Source organism: Rhinopithecus roxellana, chromosome 4 (genome assembly GCF_007565055.1).
Source record: "Rhinopithecus roxellana isolate Shanxi Qingling chromosome 4, ASM756505v1, whole genome shotgun sequence".
In the NCBI taxonomy this organism is placed as follows: Eukaryota; Metazoa; Chordata; class Mammalia; order Primates; family Cercopithecidae; genus Rhinopithecus; species Rhinopithecus roxellana.
Genome location: NC_044552.1, coordinates 48,248,902 through 48,266,695, shown reverse-complemented (window position 1 = coordinate 48,266,695; position 17,794 = coordinate 48,248,902). Strand labels below are relative to the sequence as shown.

The 17,794-nt window shown below is 34.3% G+C and overlaps 1 protein-coding gene across 1 annotated transcript in view; it reads right to left on the bottom strand.

Moving 5' to 3' along the window:
* Positions 1-15,066, bottom strand: part of BMP5 (bone morphogenetic protein 5) — a 122,336-nt gene extending 107,270 nt beyond the window's left edge. The window contains exon 1 of the mRNA XM_010387947.2: positions 13,802-15,066. Within this exon, the coding sequence (XP_010386249.1) occupies positions 13,802-14,291 (490 nt within the window). The 5' untranslated portion in view covers positions 14,292-15,066. The remainder of the gene's footprint in view (positions 1-13,801) is intronic.
* Between the last annotated feature and the right edge of the window lie 2,728 nt (positions 15,067-17,794).

The window sequence follows — 17,794 nt, the reverse complement described above, 5'->3', positions numbered from 1 at the left end:
TTTCAGTCATGACTAGCAGGATGAAGCAGAAGTTACCTGTCAGTTTCTAGCTGCAGCAAGCAGTAGGAGATTCCTAACTTGTAAGCTGTAGATGTTCCTGAAGCCCAAACTTCCACTTTAGTAGGTTTCTCCTAATTTGCTGGTCAATCCCAAGTGGGGTCAGAGAAGCTGAGGCAAGGCATACTTAGAGGCATGGCAGCCCTGCTTATGTGGCCTTCTAGACTGGCCAGCAGGTTGGAAATCATCCAGCATTCAAATAAACTCACGATTACTTTATTCCAATCTCCAACCACTTTTTTTTTTTTTTTTTTTTTTTGAGACGGAGTCTCGCTCTGTCGCCCAGGCTGGAGTGCAGTGGCCGGATCTCAGCTCACTGCAAGCTCCGCCTCCCGGGTTTACGCCATTCTCCTGCCTCAGCCTCCGGAGCAGCTGGGACTACAGGCGACCGCCACCTCGCCCGGCTAGTTTTTTGTATTTTTAGTAGAGACGGGGTTTCACTGTGTTAGCCAGGATGGTCTCGATCTCCTGACCTTGTGATCCGCCCGTCTCGGCCTCCCAAAGTGCTGGGATTACAGGCTTGAGCCACCGCGCCCGGCTCCAACCACTTCTTTTAAGGCCTATTACTGTTTGCAACTTTGATATTTTACCTCTTTTCTATTTTGCCAAACGTTAATCTTGTTTATGCCAAATCTGTCTTTTAAAAGTGGGAATCAATAACACAGATCAACCTTTCCACTCCTTAGTACTGAACAGTTAGATTGCATGTCACAAAGGTCAGTATCCTTGGTGTCTGCAAAGTGCTTCTTTTCCTGTTTCATGAGTATTTGCCTCCTGTGCAAGGCCAGCAACACAACTCATCTATCAAAAACCTGTAACAGTTGAACTCCAGGGAGAAGACTCTTGGTAAACTCATTATTAGAGACTTTCTTCTAAAATATTTTTATTTCATTTTGTGACATTTTATGTCCATTACTGATGAAGTGAAAACAGTGCAAATTCAATATATAATATGTTGGAAAATATATGAACTTTACAAAGAATTCAAGCAATATCCCCACAACAGCAGTCTTCTCAATAGCATTGACAAAGGCAGCATAGCGTATCAGTGAATAGCTTGAGCTCTGAATCCAGTTCCTCCTCTTACAGGAAGTAGGACTTTGGACAAAGGACTTCAGGGTCTCTATTTCCTCATCTATAAAATTGAGTGACTTTATGAAAATTTAAAATGTTAGCACTTGAAGTGCTATTTGCATGCTTTCTTGCACATCATAAGCACTATGCTAGCTGTAGCAAACAGAATATTCACTAGAAGAAATCATTACAGTCTTAACTTCTTCCACTTCTATTATTTCACTTTTATGATAGAACGCTTTGTTGATGTGAATTGATAGATGAACACTAACAACTGTGATGGTGTACCAGTACACTTATATCCATATTTTGATGTAATTTTTACTTCACAATCACAGTAAACTGTCAGGAAAGAGTAAGGAAGTCATAGAATATTGGTCAATTTTTCTCGACAATCAACTTGAAGTAATCATTGCCCAATCCCCAATACTGTAAGTAGATTCAAGGAAATGGATGAAAGTGGTCCTTATACCAATTCTCAGAATCCCCTTTTATTTCAATGTTTATTCAATGTATCTCCATTGACTCTCATTATATCCTGAAACTACATTATGTTCAATGTATCAAGTAACAAAGTAAACACTTTATACACTCTTGTTAGTAGTAAAACCTGGAGGAAAATCTTTATCCATCATCACAACTGAAGAAGTAAGATAGGGCTCGGGGTCAAGATTTAGACAGCTTCAACAACTTAATTTTGAAAAATTGTATGCTCTTGTACCCTTATTTCCTGAATACAACACAAATAATGAATGTTTGAGCCACACTTATATTTTCGAATGTACAATTAGCATCCAGTGTAAAACATAAAACCTTCTTTTCGGATTATTTCCTTAAAAGTCACTGCAGCCTCCATACTAATAATTTCCCAGAGCTATACAAACAGGCTTTTAATAGACTCTCCAAGTTTTGCTGCAATTTGGTTTTACCTTTGCTCCAGTCTTTTTGGACTAAAAGGCTTCCATAGGTTCTGTCAGCTAGTAACAGGCTTCAAAAAAAAATTCTTTAAAGGGATTTTTGTTAGTGTTTTTAATTTTACTTGGTGCTAGATTTTTGGTGTGATTTATTTAAAGTATGTGACATTGAGCAAAGAAAAAAAAAATCCTGGCACAAGAATGAAGGATTTTGGGCCTGGACCTGGCTCCTTTGCCCTGTGATCTTGGCAGTGAAACAGGCACAGTCTTTCGCACAGTGTCTGGCCCAATAGTAGGTAGTCAGCTTTTATTTGTTAAATGACTGAATGAATGACCTTTCAGAACTCCGGTTTCCATAGATGTGTGTTGTGGGATCATATCTACTTCCTTGAGTGCTATATACTGCAGTAATTTAGATCAAACCACATAATGTACATAAAGGCGCTTTTAAAAAATGTAAGCCATTATTACTATTGTTGTTAAAAATCGTATACTTTTTAATTTCTCCAAAAGTTGGTTACAAAGCAAAGAATAATGGCAAAGAATATAAAATCTGTCACCAGAGCCTGGCTCCAGTAATGATTCCGGCATTCACTAGCTGGGTGACTTTTGTAAGTTATTTACCCTCTGAATACCCTCAATTTTTACATCAGTACAGTGACAGAAAAATATTTGCCCATGGAATTAAGATGTGGATACACTGAAATAATGCATAAAAATCACAGAGTCCAGTCTCTGTCATGGAAACTACATTTATTGTTGTTATTGTTCCTTTAATTATCACTGCTACAATTATACTACGAAATTTTATATACTATAAGGAGCCACATAATGACAATGTTTAGATCAACACAGATCGTACATACGACACTGGTCTCATAAGATTATAATGGAGCTGAAAAATTCCTATCATCTAGTGACATCATAGCCATCATAATGTAGCACAACCAATTACGTTTTTTCAGATACGTTTCCATAAATGCTTACCATGGTGTTATAACGTCCTACAGTATTCCGTGCAGTAACATGCTACAGAGGTGTGTAGCCTAGAAGCAATAGGCTTTACCATCTAGCTGGGGTGTGTAGTAGGCTATGCCATCTAGGTCTGTGTAAGTACACTCTGTGATATTGGTACAGTGATGAAATCATCTAAAGAAACGTTTCTCAGAATGTACATCCCCATTTTTAAATGATGCATAACTGTAAATGCATCACACATACAAAAAAATGGCTCTCTTAATTCTGATAAATAAAATTATTCCTCAATGTAAATTACTGAAGAATGATAACTTTTAATGTAAAGTGTAAAGAGAAAAACCTTAAATGGTGATTTGAATATATCAATAAATACGTAGTTGGAATGTGTACTTATTTTAATAACTTTACCCATCACAATTAAAAATCTGGCAGTGATTATCAGTACGATTTGAGTATGTCCTCTCCTAAGCTCATGTTGAAAGCTGATTCCCAACACGGCAGTGTTGGAAACTGGAACCTCATGAAAGGTGCTTGGATTATGAAGGCACTGCCATTATGAATAGATAAATGTCATCTTGTGGGAGGGAGTGAGTTTTTGCTCACCTGGGAATGGATTACTTCCCTTGAGAGCAGGTTGTTATAAGCCCAGTCTCTCCTGCGTGTCTCTGCACATACTCACATTCCCTTCCACTTTCCACCAAGAGTTGAAGCAGCACGAGACCCTCATTGGATGGGCTGCCTGATCTTAGATTCCTCAGCCTCCTGAATCATGAGCCAAACAAACTTTTCCTTATAAATTACTCAGTCTCAGGTATTGTGTTACATCAACACAAACAGACTGAGACATCATATTACTGGCTTATCTTTCAGCATTTTATTAAATAATGAGAAAACAATAAACCTATGTTTTCCCACTCAATATATTATGAAATATCAAAAATCAATGGGATGATTTTACAATGTGCATCCTATAATAGAAGATGTCCACAGTTTATGTATGGCCTTTTGTGTGACTTTGGAGAACAAACAAATACATTTTCATCATGTTTAAAACATTGTAAGTTACTATAACAACTCAAGAAAATTAACAAAAATATTTAACAGCCTCATCTGAAAAAAAAAAAAAAACCCAAACAAATAGTCGAGGAAAGTCACGATACTTAAGGCTGAATGGTATTAAGTAGAAACAAAATTATAATAACGATTTAAATAGTAATGAGAATAGCTGCAAGTTATAAATCATAAATTCAGACATGATTTGAGTTACAGACAATACTAAAAGCTCCAAGATTGAAAGATTATTTGAACAGAATGACCTTCCTGCTTAGAGTTTAAAAGTTTATACACCTAAATTTTCATCATGAATCAACTTCTTAAAAATTAAAACCCTCAAAATGAGTTGACTTATGAAAATAAGCATTAAATTTTTTTTAACATTCTTTCAAAGGGTTCTTTATAGAGTGTCCATGTCTTTACAAACAAATATCTTCTAATTGTATATTACTGCCTTGGCTTCTAATCAGTTTCCCCTTCTCCTTAACAAGCAAGGAAATGGAATAGGTAATATCTAAAATTAAAGTAAAACCATGGAGTAGTTCTAGGACTCTGACCAAAGGTAATATGAAAAGCACCTTTCAGCAGCTAATCACAGAAAATGTTGCTTTTGGGTCCTCAGAGGAAAGCACCACAATCTGTCTCATGAAGGCTCTGCCACAGACTGACCTTTTCCAAAGCACCCTGGTGGGGGAACAGAGTCCATCAGCTGTCCAACTTGAAGAAAGAGTCAATGAAATTCAAGGTTTTTCTTTCAGACAGAGGAAAAATTATGTGCATAATGTTTCAGAATTTCAGCAAGGCATTTATTTGACGAAGTCTGGTAGGCTGAATATAGATTTCCTCTAACATTAGATCTCCATAGTATATTCTAGTAGAAATAGTTGTAATAGCAGGTGTGACCATTAATTATTTGTCTCATGCAGACTCAAAGATCTAGGACCTCACCTTACACAATCTTAACGCCAATTCTGTATTATGAGCTCCACTTAGATGCGGAAATAGTTTCAACAAAGTGAAATGGTTTGCTCAAGGATACACAGCTGGAATTCAAACCAGTCTGGCTCCAAAGCCCTAACACTGAAACCCTACTAAAACAGTTAAGGGAGAACCAAGTGACCCTCCTTCACCCAGAGCAAAGAATACATCTACACAAATTTTGATATAAAGCATATTTAATTAATAACCTTCATGATGGGAAGCAGAAACTGAGGTTCCAGGAGACTAGAGTAGAGGACTACCTACTTTCCTATAAGTCACTCAGTATCATTTGTCTTTTAAAATTATGCACATATATTGCTTTGGTCAGAATTAAATTACTTTTTAAAAGGGGAAAAAATTAATAACCTTCATTTCTTCCCCACTAGATAAGTATTTTGTGTCTGTATCAAGGTTATTTGCAGAAGAGGCTACACAATTTCCGAGCTGCACCCTCTCTTCCTCTTTTAATAATTATGTAAGTGAAATTGCCAACTGTAGCAACTTTGATGGAAAACACAAACTGGTACTGGAAAGGAGTTGTTCTATTCAGTATTTCTCTGTGATTGAAGGGCAGGGAGTGGCTCTGGCCTCAAGGTTTAGTGCTTGATTATTTATGAGAACTAAATAGTTGACATACCTGCTCTACTACTAAATTCTGCCTCTCTGAGTTACAGGAGCTCTGCCAGAGGAGAATAAAGGTAGTAAAGAAGAAAGACAGTAATCCCTATCTACCTCATTCTAACATTATTTTTGCCTGCAACATTAACTATGGAATGCGAACACTGCATGTGAGAATATCATATGATTCCACTCAGAATTCAAAAAAGCTCTAACACACAGTCATGGATCATTTCTGGAGGTATAACATACAATTGAGAATAAACAGGGATTTGAAAAATATATTGCTCTTCATTTTGCTCTACATAGTTGCATATATTCTGCTCGTTCCCCTACTGAATTTTTTCATTGGCAATTGCAGTCCACAGTTCATACCGTGATCTGAAAGCACTACTTTTCCTTGTTTTAGGGGGTTTTGTTTTCTGGGTAATTTTTGTTTTTTAATTTCAATTTTCTCTAAAATGGTTTTAATATATCAGCTGAAATTACTGACCCAAACACAATTGAAGGATTTTTTTTCAGCATGCCATGCTTATATTTACCACTTTATTTCACCAACTCCTGAAGTAGTTATCTCTCACACTAAATTATTATTCTCTTGAATTTTATTATAAATTAACCAAGACAAAGATTAACATATATATCAGTAACTTGCACTGAAATTGAAGTAATTCTAGAACCCTTGCTGACTAAACAACCAGTGTTTATTTATCTACTTGTGCTAAATATCTTCCATTTGTACTTCAAGATCCACTCTTCACATTTCCCTATTCTGCTATTCTCACCAAGAGACTAACTTTTAGGAACCGCACCAATGGGTTCTGTGTCTCTCTGGCTTTCAGTGAGGGTGAACCAAGGGAAGACCAAAACATATGATCTGGGTATTTATCCCCTGGTATCTGTACCCCTCCCTGCTGAGTATCTAGGGATTAGATGCATGGCATCTTTCTCCCAATGCCACAGTTTCTATCAGGGCACCTTCCCCACATATCTCTCCTCTGAACTTTCTGGTAACTATGCCCCCTACCCAGGAGTAGTGAAGGCTACCCTGCCATCCCAAGATACTATATGATCCCTTGTTTTATCGCAACAAAACAAAACAAAACCTCTGCCCACAACACTATAAACATTATAACATTACTTAAACTCTCCTAAATGATTCAGTTTGCACATTCTGTCTCTTTTCTTCTGGGAACGCTGATACATCTCATTGGGTGGGGCAGGCAGGGAGTGATGAATGGGACATGGTTTCTGTTGCCACAACATGTAATCAAACATGTAGGACTAGCCTCACGGGCAAGTGACCGGTGCAGTTGCACAGGGCCCTGAGCTTAGAAGGTCCCTGCCCTTGGTATAATGCTCTGCTGCCACCATCTTGAAATTCTTAATAATTTTTGAACAAGGGGCTTGCATTTTCATTTTCATCAGGGTCCACAGATTATGCAGCTGCTCCTGCAAATTCTCTCAACATTCATCGAGTTGAGATTTGCACTTATTATCTTATTATCTACACTTTATCTTTAGATAAGGAACCAGAGGCACAAATAATTTAAATAACTTGCTCAAGTTCATGCTGCTAGTAAGCATGTAATATGGGATTCCAATCCAAGCATTCTGGCTTCCTGTATACTACTCTACTTCTGCGATGGAATCACAGAAAAGAAAGCAATTAAATTTAATTTATAATTAAACTTTAAAGTCATGTGAGCAGTAATATGCCATGAACTTAAGATTCTGGAGATGGCTGTGTCTCCTATATAGAAAGGGTAATCACAGAGTCAGAACAGAGACAGAAAATCTGCCCAACAAATAACACGGAACTTCTCATATCATTAGAGCATTAAAATAGCTGAAGGATTGTGTACATGTTAATAAATCTTTTCTTGGTTTAGACATGTCTTATAGTCCTGCATAAAATCTAAGCAGGATTTACATCTGTTGATCCTGACTTTTTAAAACTATTTTCTTTATTCCTAACAACTCCAGGAAACCTGTTTAACAAGAACAACAAAAGTTGCTAAAATTATTTTCTAGAAAGAAATTGAACAAACACAGTATCGAAGACAAGGATCTTCATTGTCTTAGAAGTCATGAAACAGCACAATCTCCAGTTTAATTTCAACATCCAAATATTCAGAATTATACAAGGTTTTGGTTTCTAAGAGTTATGTAATATGTATTTAATTCACTGCCTACCAAGCTGAGGTTAATGCATTCTTTTTGATTTATGGGTTTTTGTTTTGTTATTGTTGTTGTTTTTCTCCCCAAACCACTAAAGACCTTTCTTACTAATCTACAAATAGTCTTTTTTTTTTTCTCTTTTAAACGCTGTATATTTTAATAGATTTTGTTTCTGCCTTTTAAAATTATCATTTATCCACAACTTCTTGGGCAAGACTCATACAAACTAGGGGTTACTACTACTTGGTTGTGCAGATTGTTTTAAACATCTCTGAAAAAGTCAGGTGAATACTCCACCATCATTTTTATCTTACTCTCAGACTTTGTGAGCTGAATCTTAAACATCCCAATCTGACATCAAAATCAAAACAGATCCCTTTTCCCCCTAAATAAATGAGCTGTTTGTCAGGGCTGACTAGTGTGTTTTAAAGGATATCTTAGCCAAGGGTATTATTTTAAGAGATGAGCAAATGGGAAACCCCACAGCCCAGCCAATAAAATATGAACTTAAGGTGCAAAGAAGCACTCATAAATATTACTTAGAACAAGGGATTCATTGTTTCTCTCCAACCCTTTCAGTGGTTCCTCTGATCTCAGCCCCTCTCCTGTGCGTCAGGGAAGCCTCTTCCTTTAACCTGTGGTTTTTTAAAGCTGAGCTACTACATTATTTATGACTGTAAATGTGAGTAGTCTGTCTGTATGCTCCTTGTACACACATACTGAGACAACCCCCCTCCTTCTCCACTTCGGTATTTTAGTGTGTAAGGATGAAAGGGTTTTCCCCTCGAGCTGATGTGGTAAGGGATGTTGAATTAGCTGCTGTTCAGTATGAGGTAGACTGAGGATTTCCCAGCACCTCCTCCACCTGTACAACTCAAAAACCAGCCTTTAATGACTCATTTCATTCCTTTTCTTTCTTTCAGGCTCTTTTTCCAAAGTATTTTCTTTCTTTCTCTGTCTCATCCTTATTCCTGTATGCCTCTAAATCCTACTGTTTGTCTCTTTATTCTTTCTCATTATCTCTTCTCAAAACAAAATTAATTTCTTCATGGAAGTGAAAGAGTATTAAGGATAATATAAGCAAAAGTTTTTTATAAACTAAATAGGACTGGCATGTTTGATGAGTGTTATTTTTGTTCAATGTTGATTTCTTTTTCTTTTACTTTTCTTGAAATTTTCCCTTTTAAATGTTATTTTATAATTAATAAAGGCAAAACACAATTAAATTCTGTCAATGGGATCCTTAGGGAGAGATGAGGAGGCAAAGAAGAATGGGATGATGGAGAAACAATTACAGGGGATGGCAAGAGCCAGGGCAGCTCTGGTGCCCTGGGGAGCTTTTCTCCCAGTGGGTGGAGGCTGCAATTGGCACGTCATAACCTTTTCCTCCTCAACTGGAGAGAAAACAGGAGAGTGTACCTCAATTCTCAAACTGTAACTAATTGATTTTCAACTAATTTAAGCCTCTAGCAAACCCGGACCAAAGGCAGACCCCAGGAAGGGTGGGAGTGGTAAGGAGAGGGGTGCCAAGAGTGCCTGGGGCTACAGAGACACAGAACAAGGAGGAAAGGCCAAAAATTGCTGTAAAAAGGGAGGAGGGAGAGTGGTGATATTACAGAAAATGGAAGGATGAAATGGAAGGAGTCAGAGGTGGTGGCTGAGGCAGTCCCAAGTCCTCCTTACTTCCAGCTAATACGTCTCATTAATCTTTAAAATTTGATATTTGTAAGTAACCATTAAAATTTGCAAAAAAAAAAAAAAGGCATTTAATTAAACTATGATTATAACTATCTCTGGCAACCCCGTGTGTGTCTGTCATGCCAGTCACTTGATAATCAATCATCTTTAAAGGAGAAAAACAATCCTGTTGGTCACGATTATGAATGTGAAGGGTTGTTGAAGAAGACAGAAAAAGGTCTCCACACTCAGCAATATTTTTCTCTTCAAAAGTTAAAACTTTTACAGAATGATTATTGCTTTACCCATTATTAGCATTAGTTACTCCAGGCATAATTTATGAATATGTACTATAATGGCTTTAGATTATCTTTCCTTCCAACCCATCCCCCTTCAAAAAAAATCTTCCATGTGTTTATGGGTGTGTTTATGTTGCACAAGTGTTAATAACTGTTGGAGAGACTACATCGATAGGCATCTTTAGGCAGATTTGTATATAAATTCCTTTCCACTGGGCACTTGATTCAGCCAAAAACAACAATAAATTATCAATGATGCCTTTCAAATCTGTCAACTGAGAACATAAGCATTTTTTCCTTCCAGTACCAAGAGAACTTAATGATTAGGGTAAGTAGGCAAAAAAGGTTTAAAGTTTTTGAAAGCGTTTTTTCTTTCATGATAACATACTAAGTATGTTCTCATATTTAAAAAATTTAACAGCACATTTAAATACTTTTATGCTTGGAATTAAAACATATTCTTGAAATATATCTAAGAGAAAAAACATTAATAAACTCAAAGTTCAACTTTTTCCAGAGGAATATGTAGATACAAAGAATAATATAAAAGTAATTTTCCTGTTTTTACTGTTTTTTACTTCCTCTAAAACATCTAGTGTTATGTCATTGTGGGGACAATGTCATCAAGTAATCAAAATTGGCTTCTAACTAAAAGACCTTAGAAATACACTACATGTTTTCTTTGTGTAAACAAGAGATAAATATTGTAAGCAAATTATCCAATCATGTCTTTAACTTTTATTGGTATTTAATACATATACTAACACTTAGCACTTTTGACAAAGAGATGGTTAAAAAAGAAAACTAAACAGAAAGACATTATTATTAACAAAAAAATGTTATACTGACTAAGCAAAAATTCCACTGATATTCAACAGTTTTAGGGAAAAAGCAAATAATTCAACCTGTAAAATTTAATACTATGAGACTGATAAAAGTGGCCTAAGAATAATGAATATGATAGAAGGAATATTTCTCTTCACACAATTAATAATTTACATTCGTTTCTTCAAAATAAACAAGTCACTAAAATAAAGGTTAAAATGATGCTTTTGGTTTCACATTCAGATGTTTGCATGCCTCAGGCAATTTATTTACATTTTATTTTTCTTTTAGTAAATTCAAATCTATTTTTCACTTATGAACATAAAGCTAATCTCATCTGAATTTTAAACAGTGGGTATTTTGTTAAACATGATTCTGAGTTTGGGTTAAGTTTAATTGTTCTTCATGACCAAAACTATGTTGAAAAAAGAATTTCTGAATGACAAGGTAACTGTAGAAAATCCGTTATTTGACTTGAGAAGGACAACACACAAGCATTTTTGAAAAGGATGCTACTAGATCCTTTTCATATAATTCTTCTAATTATGGGAAATGTCAACAGATTCTTTTCACATATTTAAATATCCAGGTGACTTCCTCAATACAAATCCCTTGACTATTACTAACGTGACTCATTTGTACTTAGTCTCAGCTATATGCATATATTTTAAGATACTGAAAAAATAAAATCTAATCCTTTTTAGTCTTATAAGAACATGAAATAAACTACAGGTAATATTTGCTAATGGATATTACATTTAAAAAGCACTGACACTCTTATTGCAGCTAATAATGTTATTACACTTTCACCTTTTCTGAGTATGCTTACTTATTTGATTATAAAAGAAATGTAAAAGTTAAAGCTTTTTACTAAGTAATGATCAACTATAAGTTTTGGATTTATTAGAAGGCATGATCAAAGGATAATTAAACTGTGGTTTAATTTTCCTTAAAGTCTACCAAGAAAAACTCACCTAGTGTCAGAATCAGTTTGTCAGTAATTTCATGTAAGACAGTTTGGAATTATTAAATAAAGAAGAAACAACATAGCTTGTTATTGAGTATAAAGTACTACTCAGCAGTTCAAGCATGATAAAAATAAATACACAATTTCTCTAAAGCTTATAACTAACACTGTTTCTCTAGAGTCTGATGAATAATTGTATTTCTTCATATAAGCAATAAGCTAATAAACTGCTATGTTATTATAATCTGAACAATGTAACTAAAATGTCATTTATTTTTAAATGTGTTTCTCAATAATAAAAAAATTCTAGGAATCAACGAATAAAACTATTATTTGTTTTGACTTTCTTACTCTATGTAGATTTATAAAAAGTAAACATGTAAATTAAAAAATCATGCTTACACTTATCTTGTAAATGATCAGAACAATTCTAATAAAATATGACATTCATGACTGAGCTATTGTTTATTAAAATATGTAACATATATATGCTTCTTTGTCAGATTTTAGATGATATGACCTGATTTTCTCAATGGTTTATGAATATACAAATTTTGCTAGATTGAAATTTTTCTATTAAAATATTTACACTACTTTAAATTCTTGAATAATACTTTAGAAATGTTACAAAGCAAAATGTACCACAAGCTACGTTTGCATGTCCCTTATACTAGGTAAAAGCAATCAAATTAATTTGACATTAAGCTATATTTTAAAGGCTAAAAAGTTCCATGTGAAGTCTGTTAATTATATGTAGAAGAAAAGGCCTCCAGGACACCTGATTAGTGCAACAAATGATGACTTACTCACTTAATAATGAGAGCTTTGTCTCTAGTAACATAAAACATATGATTTATTAAGTACCTTATCCTTCATGCTAGGATTGCTAAGAGCAAATGAGCAGAGTATATTAAGCAACATATATTATAAAAGCATTCATATGTTATTAAGATTTGTTGATAATCTGACTTTTCAAAGAATATTTCCTTTGAGATGTTACATGAGGAAGTTTTTAATTAAGTGTTTTATAAAACATGTTAATTTTAAGTCAAAGCAGATTGCATTTGTAAAACAAAGTTCTAAAAGCTATAACATCATAAAGTTCTCAATTCTTCCCAGTGGATTAAATTTGTTGATAGAATTTTTAATCTTCAAAAATAAAATACATTCGACGTTATTTTCCTTTGCCTGCCAGAAGATAGTAAATTTCGCCTTCAATTTTTACTAAAACATTTAAAGAAAACAACAGCCCTTATAAGATAATTTGAAATTGGTAATCCATAATATTATTGTGAGAGGGAATACTGGGAACTAAATTATCATTTGACATTATCAGTATTTAAAAACCCTCATGAAATACCAGCTATGACTAAGACATAATTTTAAAATGTTCTCACTAATATTGTTGTGGTTTACAGAAAATTACAATTAAATATTTTATCTCATGTAGAATGAAAATTTTGTATAGATAAAGACCCCTAAAGCATGTTTTACATTGTTCTTGCCTGTGAAAAAAATCAAGTAGGTAGAACATACTTTACACATTACAGTTAAGAACTGTTAGATTGAAACTTTATTTCTGAAATATTTATTATAGAATTTCAGAATCCCTTCCTTGATTCCTTGATAGTAATCTTTTATGGTGCTATTCGATCTTGGTTAATTTTACATCTATATTTTTACAGTAGTTGCTTCCCCTAGATGAGAGATTTTTAAGTAGTATGTGAATATATACTTATATGTGCTTTAAATCACTTTAAAAAAAGTGGTTCAGAATGTCACTTTTACTTTCCCATCTGTAAGTGCTCGTTTCTTTTTTTTATTTTTGCCCATAGCATAGCTATCCTCATAAATGTCCCTGTTTTTAGACTATTGCCTTTGCATTCATATATTTAAGCGAGGTTGAAATTTTAACAAGATCTGAAAAGACCCACACTATCAGTGTTTAAATTTAACTATTCATATTAAATGTATATATATAGAGAGAGAGAGAGAGACTTTTTGCCTAAGGCAAAATCTTACATAGCATGAATGAAAGAAACAAAACAGAAGCTAAAGAGGAGAGTTAGAGAAAATGACTTTATATAAACATGACCACCTACCAAGCAGCTCCTTTACTATTAGGAAAAACTTCCACTTTGTAATAACATAGATTAACAAACAAATGAACAACATACCTAAGTTGACAAAGCTCATAACCATGTCAGCATCATTCAGAAAGTTGGTATCATGGAGGCTGGCTAGAGGAGGACTCTGGGTGGTCAGAGGAGTCGTCCGAGACAACTGTATGCGACGAGGATACCCATTGGGAGAGGCTGGGTATCCCTTTCTTGCCCCTCTGGTCTCTTCTGCCAAGGATGCCCTTACTGAGTACTCCGACTCTTCAGGATTTTCTTCATTGGTCATGGCATTGTAGAGGTCCAGCATAAAGAGAGGTGCAGAGGACGCTTGTTTTCCAGGAGAAAATGGTCTGGGTCTGTGAGGCAAACCCAAGATAGAGAGAATTTCCCTTTGTATTTCCCGTCTTTCGTGGTTCCGTAGTCTTCTATAAATAAAACTGGAGTGAACATGATTGTCTCCCAAACCTCCTTTTGCATAACCCACTAGAACCCAGCAGCTCCAGAGGAAACCCACAATACCCTTAAGTAAAAATACAGTCAGATGCATTTTTGTCCAAAAGCAAAAGTTGATATTTTTAGTCCTTCTTGTCCTCTTAAAAAAAAAAAAAAAAAAAAAAAAAAAAAAAAAAAAATCTAAGTTTCTAGGAGGTACACTTTCTCAGTAGCTGAAAACAAATTTACCTATTTTTCATGACAGTGACATTTCTGAGCACAACATCCTCACTGATTTTCCTGTCCTATTTTAAATATTTTGGAAAGTGTCAAGAGTAGTTATTTCTAAGAAAGCTGAAACTCAGATTTCCAATTATCCACAGTTGTTAAGAGTTTTTGCTGCATTGATGTAGCAGAAGACGGCTAATATTATTTGATCAGATGACCTATGCATTCCTATATGAATTTATGATAATCAGGCCTTTGGTATTTGAATTAACAAAAGTTGATCTTCTGATAAACTGTAGTTCCCAAAGTAATCTTCACTTGCTCTTGAGTTCTTCTCAACCCTTGAGCTCTTTCCAAAACAAATCCTGATCTCTGAATCACAGATCTATGCTGATCTGCACCTTGGTGTTGGAATATATATCTGTCCGGCAGCTTGGTGATAACTTTAACATCTTTTGTGTCGTCTTAGTGTAAAATAATACTCTAGGTTGTACTATTCAAGTAAATGTGTTTCCCTGAATTTACTTGAAATCCTTCCTGTAAGTCCATTCAATCCCTTTCTCCTTCTTACTGTTAATTCCACCTCCAGCAGGCACAAATATACCAGCCCTCTTCAAGAGAGATCTAAAGAGTAATGTAAGCACAACCCTGCTGGGAAAGAAGAGGCTTCTCATTGTAATTTGAAACTGGTAAAGCAAAAAGAACTTAACCCTTTTGCTACCAGAAAAGTCTCCATTTTCACAATTTTATAACCACGCATCTAACATAGAACGGTGATGCATGGGGCATACAAATTCTAGGGGAAATAAAAGGCAGTTTTCAAGTAGTACACTGAAAATTTTGCCATCCATTTTACGTAGTACTTCTTTAGATCTTTTTTTTCAATAACATGTACTTAATACACTTCTGTATTAAGTCTCAGGTTGTGCCTAAGTTAGCTTGATGAATCTCAGTTCTATATTTGAGATTATTTCTAGCTTTTGTATGTCATTAAAATGCACTTCTTAAAAAATAAAAGAATGAGTTGTAAATTGAGGTTAATTCACTGTTTCTTAATGACAGAAAAGCCTTTTAAAATAAAATACAGCAGAGAATTAATCACTAATAAATATATTCTAGCTGCCAAAATGGTAGTTGTAATAATTCAATAACAGTGATTAGATAACCTAGCTTTAAGTGTCTTTAAGTATTAAAATTTTAAGCAGAAAGTTGAAATACAAATATCCTACGATGTAGTGTCATGATTCATAACTTTTAAGTTATTTCAGTTGAAATATACACAGACCTACAAATTAGATATTTCCCATATATTGTACTCAATACTTTGATTTGTTTTAACCCATGCAAATAAACACAAATCAAATCTTCATGACTACATGCAGATTGAAATTTGAGTTTTTAAAATTTGATGGGTAAAATGGGGAAAGTGCACACCTTTCTAAAATACCATACTTAATCCAAGGAAATGAGCAAAGTATGTGTTTATCCTTAATGTTTAATGCCTTTAAAATTTGGAAGTCTACAATGTTTTTGTGCAGCTCTAATTTTCCTTACAGGCTCCCACTTAACCTTAGGGCTCACAGTACTTTCATTGTCTGGGATAGTATTCTGATACCAACGTAAATTTATCGAGCAAATTCTAGAGCTGTTATGAAATTTTAATGTTTTTCCTTTACTCTACCTACAGGCGCCTGGTTTCTTGTTTAATTTCTTTTTAAATATTTCCTCTGAGTATATAAAGAAAAGTCATATTTCTCAGAAGTCTTCAGTTACTGGTGAATGCAGAATACTGAAAGGGCTTGCAGAATCTTATTGTATGCATCTTTTTTTAATACAAAGTTGTTGCACGAAAACTTGATGTTATTATTTAATATTTGCTTTACTGAAATTTAATTATGAATAGTCATGTAGGATGCCACAGTAGCAGACCCAAATGCTGACATACATGGAACACCCTTGTAAAATAGGTATCACAAAGAATAGCAATAGAGCAGGTTGAAAGTAAATTAAGAAACACCACTTCAAAAAGAAATAGTTTAAATGGCTAAAATTCTTGACAGTGCTTATTTAATAGCCAAACCAAACTAAGAAACAAATTCAAATCAATTACTTTAAGACAAAAAGTTTCTCTGCTTTTATAAAACATCCTAAGGTAGGCTACAGTTCTCAATATTTTAAAATAAATCATCAAAGTTATGAATTTGCTTCATTTGTCTCTAGAGCACAGCACAGAATTACAAAGTAAAAATTTACCACACTAGAGGAAGAAACAACTCTTATTATCTTCCATATATGCTGATTTTTTTTCTAAGATACATGCGAAAAACAAAAATGAGACTAGGCATCACAAGTCTTAAAACTCATTTTCCCAAAGTATGATTTATAATATCAATCAGTGTAATTATAATTTAATTGTTTCACCAGGCATATAGCCTACCTCTATATTGGAAATCAGTTGCTAGTATTCTTAGTCAGAATATTAAGTAATCACCCTCCCCGCCGACCTTCCCTTCCAACTCAGACTAGATTTGGCAAACACTTATTTTTCAAAAAGATCAACTTGTGCAGTGAGGGAAAGAAAGTAAAGAAAAAGCCTTCCAGGAATAAAGAGGAAATAGTAACCACCAAACAAAAAGTCAGATTCATTTTCAATTAACAGTACATGTATTTTACTCCATCATTTGAATTCTCAGGTAGACTTGTAGTGACAGCAATTTGAAGGATAAAGTATTTTGCAACTGCAAAGTATAAACATTCCAAATTTCAGAGTATGTATTTAAAGTTGTATAAGGCATTGAACATACGGAATAAACATATGCTGAGAAAGACGACATGGGGACAGGAAAAACACCCAGGGCATCACAATAATTGTGTCTAAAGATAAGCACATTTCAAAAAAAAAAAAAAACAGGAGCCTTGTAAAAATCTACCTTTCACAATGTAGTATTTTCCCGGATATATCCTAATGTTAGGAAATTTCTGGTGAGGAACAGAGACAATGGAATTCACGTAAGAAGTATTTCTCCACTGTCATTCTTTCTGTTCATTTTTCACTTTCTCTCATTAAAATCTGACACATTTCCTCCATTGATATATAAACCAACTATGTCCAATCAACCAATTTTTTTTTTTAGCTTTTTAAAAGAAACTTGTTCCAAAAAAATTTGAAGCATTTAAGTCTGTGTTGCTCTAGAAGGACGTTTCTTTTTCACTTTTGGCTTTTTGTTTTGTGTTGTTTTCTTCTTGAAAACATTTTTCCTTTCTCTCCATTAGGAGAAAAACCTCTTAATACAAAGATATGACTGCAGTGAAAGACAAATACCCAATGTAAATGGCATCTGCTTTCTAAATTGTCTCTCAAATTAAAACAAAATTCAAAATCCTTTGAAT